Source organism: Condylura cristata, unplaced genomic scaffold (genome assembly GCF_000260355.1).
Source record: "Condylura cristata isolate star-nosed mole 26May11 unplaced genomic scaffold, ConCri1.0 scaffold00006, whole genome shotgun sequence".
In the NCBI taxonomy this organism is placed as follows: Eukaryota; Metazoa; Chordata; class Mammalia; order Eulipotyphla; family Talpidae; genus Condylura; species Condylura cristata.
Window position 1 is genome coordinate 27028987 of NW_004567107.1, and position 6000 is coordinate 27034986.

At 33.8% G+C, this 6000-nt stretch overlaps 1 protein-coding gene across 1 annotated transcript in view; it reads right to left on the reverse strand.

The window, feature by feature from the left end:
- NAA35 (N(alpha)-acetyltransferase 35, NatC auxiliary subunit) overlaps window positions 1-6000 on the reverse strand; it is a 59758-nt gene that overhangs the window by 18250 nt on the left and 35508 nt on the right. The window contains exon 12 of the mRNA XM_004677520.2: window positions 297-475. Coding sequence (XP_004677577.1) covers window positions 297-475 — 179 coding nt within the window. The remainder of the gene's footprint in view (window positions 1-296; window positions 476-6000) is intronic.

The following is a 6000-nucleotide window of genomic DNA, read 5'->3' on the forward strand; positions in this document are numbered from 1 at the left end:
TTGAATTTAGGTTTAAACTCTCATTTGTAAAACTGGGTGAATTATCTAACTTCTCTAAAGTTTACTTACTTAATCTCTAAAATGGATAGTATTATTAAAAAAAAAAAAAACCTCAAAAAGACAAATGGAACTATATCTAGAGCTATCTATGTATATCCACCCATCTACCACTAAGTTCAGTCACCACAGTGAACAGACTAGTATTATTTACCCTTGGAACAGTCAGTCTCTAAAAAGTGATTAACTATTCTATCATTAACTCAAAGTTTTATTCTAAAATAAAGATTTGTACTTACCAGGATACAATGTAAATTTGTTAAATTGACCACCTCACAGACAGTTTTTATTCTATCTATTAATCTTGCAAAATAGTTGACCATTTCTTCCCTTTTAATTATTTTTGCATATCGAGGGAAAGTAGGTGGAAGCAATCTCTGGTTAACAAGGGGCTCAAAACCCATCATAATTGGATGATCTGAAAAGAAAAAAGATTTTCAATGCTTCACTGAGTTTTAAACTTCAAATACTACTAAACATAAAAAAAAGGCCAGTTTCACAAATATCTCCAAACACATTCTAATCATAACATTCTCTAAATGAATTTTATAGTTTATAACTGGTATGTCCATAGAAACACAATTTTTTTTTGATTCAACTCCATTTTTTACTTATTTTTTAACAAAAGTTTATTTTTACATCACTTTGTACATTTTTTTCCATCTCAATTGTAATCCCTGCGGGTTTCCCATCACCAAGTCACCCGTGTGCCATCACCATAATCCCATGCATTTCCCTCCCCCCACCCTGTTTTTGATCCCATTCCCCACTCCACCCCCACAAAATGTCTCTGGTATATGGTTGTTCATTATTTTCCACCTGGTCCATTATACTCCTACTATGAGTGGAACCATCCGGTATTTTTCTTTCTCTTTCTGGCTTATCTCACTAAGCATGATCTTTTCCAGCTCCATCCAAGTTGCTGCAAAAGACATGTGTTTCTCTTTTTTGGTTGCCTGGTAATACTCCATTGTATATATGTACCACATCTTTTTTATCCAGTAATCTACTTTTGGGTATTTGGGCTGCTTCCATGTTTTCCAATTGTAAATAAAGCAGCAATAAACATGGGGGTGCAGGTATCTTTTTCAATCAGTGTTGTTGTGTCTTTTGGGTAGATACCTAGGAGTGGGATTGCTGGGTCGTAGGGAAGCTCCATGTTTAGCAGTTTGAAGAACCTCCAAACAGTTTAGAAACACAATTTTTAAAACGTTCTAAGTTATAGTAACACAAAATCGTACTTCCTACTTACATGGTGGTGATAATGGTAACAAAGAGGGGTTTATATCTCACAATTAACTCCAAGCCAATAATGGGATAAAATATGGCTATAATAGATTCCCTCAAAGGGAAAAAAAAAAAGATTCTATGCATTTGTCTGCATTAATTCAGACAAATTAGGTTTCAATTACTTAACAGCAGAATCTACTCAAATTTACTTACATAACAATATAAAATTATCAGAACAATCCCTACCCAAACCTCATGTGTCTGAAGTGCATTTAGAACTGAGATGTAATCACAGAAAGTCACAATAAATAAAACATATTGCAAGAGACCTAATCACAGGTTCTTTTTTCCTATTCTTTGTCCCTTTGGGAGATTTTGCTTTTCACACTAGTGCAGAGTTCCAGCTAAGTCTTTCTAATCTGAAATCTAAAATGGGGAAGTATATACTTGAAATTTGTAATTTTTGATTCAAAGTCCTCTTTCTGGACTACAAATCAAGAATAAATAATAGTTTCAAAAGTCAATGAAAAATGAAATAAAAACTTCAGCAGGTGCAACAATAAACAGTAAGATGACACCTCACCAAATTATAATAATGTTCTCAAAACATACACCATAATTGTTTGGGGGTTATGGAATTTAAGATGTTTTCTAGGGTGTCTGTTTGTCTTCCTCTTAATAGTGAAGTTCTCCCTGCTCAAAGTTATTTTATGTAAGTTTCAGTTTACAGATTAAAATCTTAGCCCAACATCTTTCTTCTGAGTCCCAAACTTATTATTTCTAGCTACACAATGAACATCTGCACCCTAGTATCCCACATTATTTCAAAAGATATGTGTCCAATTTACCTTTTATTCTTCTACAAATAGTGCTTTTCCTTGTATGCTCTCTTCTTCAGTAAAATAAGCCATTGTCCTTACAAATGCTTAAGACAGGTACCACCTGTTTCTTTTTACTTCCTCATCTGCTTTATTTAATCAGAATATAAATCGTAAGTATTCTACTTCCTCAATCTATCAACTGTCCCTTTTGCTCAATCTTACTGCCACTGCACAGCCTAACTAATTTCAATGCACTGAATGTTGCTCCCTGTAAAATGAAATCTATACACTGCCACCTCCAGTGTTTTATCTAAATTACAACCTAACTTCACTCCTCTAATCTAAAAATTTTTAAACCATCCTATTACATATAGATGATTCTCTGGTAAAGCAATGGAAAGTATCGCACAATTTCCCACCACTTCTAAAGAAAAAATTTTTTGTATTGCATTGGAAAACTGCATTAGCAGACTGATTCTAAGGAAGCTATTTTAGAAATCTGTAACATACAGGTGACTAACAAACATGTAAATTATGTCCAAATTACTTCCCCACCCTATTAAAGAAGTTTTTCTCTAATTATAATTTATTCCAACATTTCATCAGTCCAAATAAATTTGTTCATTTGAAAACATTTTATGTTAGTCATGTCACTGAGTGAATTTAACAAAATCCAAAACACTTATTTTATCTGTATGAGATTCATGGTTTTATCTTTTCCTTGTAATCATCTTTTTATGCTCTTATTTCCTAAGCACCCTAAGTATAAGCAGGCAGCAGTGACTTACAAATGCATGTTAAAAACAGCCTTCCCATAACCACAATTTCCCAGAATAAACTCCTCTAACATTTATTCCATATATTTCATATATCTCTACCACGTAATTTATCTCAGGTTAAAATAACCTGAATACCTTAAGTCAGCTCAGAAAAGAACATAATTCTTATCACATTCTATCAACAAATTTTCCCATACTGAACTGAACATAGATGAGACAAAATAACTTATAGACTCACTTCTAATTTTAAAAGTCTTTAGATTTAGGATTTCTAGTTAAAAATACTTCATACATAATGTCTCTGTTATAAGTTGTTCATTATTATTTTTCTCCCTGGTCCTTTATGCTCCTGCTATGAGTGAAACCATCCGGTATTTTTCCTTTTCTTTCTGGCTTATTTCACTAAGAACGATCCCTTCCAGCTCCATCTATGTTGCTACAAAAGGCATGAGTTTTATCTTTCTGATCGCTGAGTAATATTCCATTGTGTATATGTACCACATCTTTTTAATCCAGTCACCTACTTTTAGGCATTTGGGTTGATCCCATGTCTTTCTTATTATAAATAGGAAATAAATAGGATATAAAACAGCAATAAACATGGTAGGGTGCAAGTGTCTTTTTGAATCAGTGTTTTTTGTGTCTTTTGGGTTGATATCTAGGAGTGGGATTGCTGGGTCATATGGAAGCTCCATTTTTAGCAGTTTGAGAAACCTTCAGTTTTCCATAGTGGTTGTACTAGTTTGCATTCCCATCAGCAGTGCAGGGGAGTTCCTTTTTCTCCACATCCTCACCAACATTTGTTGTTACTAGTTGTTTTAAGATGTGCCATTCTCACTAATTGTTTTAAGAGGTGGTATCTCCTTGCAGCTTGAATTTGCATCTCTCTTATTACAAGTGACGCTGAACATTTTTCTCTTTGGAGAAGTGTCTTTTTAGCTCTTCTGCCCGTTTTTGATGGGATTATTTCTGCTGGGGTTCATCAGTTCTTTGTATAGTTACTATTTTTAATAAATGTGGCACATTACAGTGTTTTAGTTACTAAAATCATTGTTAGATAACAGATCTTCATTATGAAGTAGCAGAAAAATGTTATAAACAGCCCAAGATCCTTGTAAAAACATAATCACAATGTATTTTAACTTTACAAAGCAAGTTACTGAAATAACAAGTTTGATGCACTGAAGTTAGAAGGCTTTCTGGGGGTGGAGGGAATGCATAAGCTACTGGTTTAATTACACTTTTCTATACTGCTTGGCAACCTGGTAGAGTATTCTTGCTTGGAAATTTTTTTTTTTTTGTGGTAATTAGGCTTTGTAAAATTTTCTGGAGATTAAATCTAAATCAAGTACAAAATTTAGAAAACATGGAAGACTAAGTTAAAAATAACATCTCCAACTTTTCCCCAGTTTAGGGGAAATTTTAGCCATTATTTCTTTGACTAAGCTTTCTGCCCCTTTTCTTCTTTTGCTGGAGCCCCCATAATGTATAATGCTTAGGGTTTGATCATGTCACATAAATCTATGGTACCTTCACTTTTTTTATTTACCCCTTCCCTCCACTCATTTTAATTAATCCCATGGACTTATCTTGAATTTTGCTGATCCTTGCTTTTACTTGATTTAGTCTGCTGCTGAACCCCCTCTACTGATTTTATCAGGCCAGTTATTGTATTCTTCAGCTCTGGGATTTGTTTGATACTTTTTATTAATGCTTATCTCCTTGTTAAACTTCTCACTTTGCTCACAAAATGCTTCTTGACCTTGCTGAAAATCTTTATGATCATTATTTTGAATGTTTAGTAAGATAAATCACTCACTTTTGTTTCATTAACATCTATTTCTGGATATTTATCTTGATCTTTTGTTTGAAGCATGTTTATTAATTTTCCTTGAGTCTCTGTGTTAGTTTGTACATAGCAGGTAAAATAGATCTCCCAATCTTGATTGAGCGATCTGATATAAATGAACCTAATCAATTAGCCCAGTTCAAGCTCCTAGCTGTCTCTCAAACTTCTGATTATCCAAGCCTCGCTGTCCGTTCTTAGCAGCTCCCAGCATTTGAGTGTGTGCCAAAGCCCCCTAGTGTCCCAAAAGGGAGAAATACAGATACAGGCACAGGCTAATTAGAATCTAGACCCTCAGGTAGTATGGTAATTTTACTTCCCAACTCTAAAAACTGTAGCGAGAATTCTAATTACACACATATATGTAGTTAATTCCCCTGTATGTTAAATCAATCTTTGTATTAATTTCTATAGTTGCTATAACAAATTACCAAAGTTTGGGTGTCTCAAATGATAGAGGTTTATTCTCTCACAGTTCTGGACTTCTGTCCAACCTCAGTTTCACTAGGCTGAAATCAAGATGCTAGCAGGGCAGCACTCTGTCCAACCTCCCTAGTGGGTTGTGAGTTTTAAATGGAGACAGTCTCACCTCTCTTGTACAATTCTAAACTGGCTCATGAAGCCAACTGTGCTGAAGTTGCAGTTTCTCCTCCTGCATCAAGTTTAGCCCTTAGTCATAACTGCATGCCACTAAAGTCAAATAACTAAATGAGGTTTTAATTATTTGAGGTTTCTTCTCAGAAATCTCTCTTCTTCTCTCCTAACTCTTTGATTGTATCCTTGTAATTAAATAACAAGCCTAGGGTGCTACTTCATGTTCTGTCAGCTTTACCTATTATCTTTGACTTTCCAATTTTCAAATTAAGGGATATGTGTAAAGCTGAAAATGTATAAAGTAGCATGTAAGTGCATATAAATTATATGGTATGACTTCACAATTTTTTATTACCACTAATACATATGGAGAGAAATTTCATCATTCCCCCAAAAAACATATCAAATCACACCAAATAGGAAAGCTCTATTTTTGATTAACAGGGTAGGTCTGTATAAGTCATCTACTAAGTGGGAAGTGTTTCTTTTCTTTTGATTACATTTCCAAAATGATTTATAATGCTGTACATGTTTTCATGTGGTGACTGTCAATTCTTGTATCTTATTTAGAAAAGTGTATATTCGGATCTCCTGTCAATTTTTTCATTGATTTTTTGTTTTAGAGTTGTTGGATTTATGTCTAGGTTTTCAGAGGTTTTTTTTTTTTTTTTTT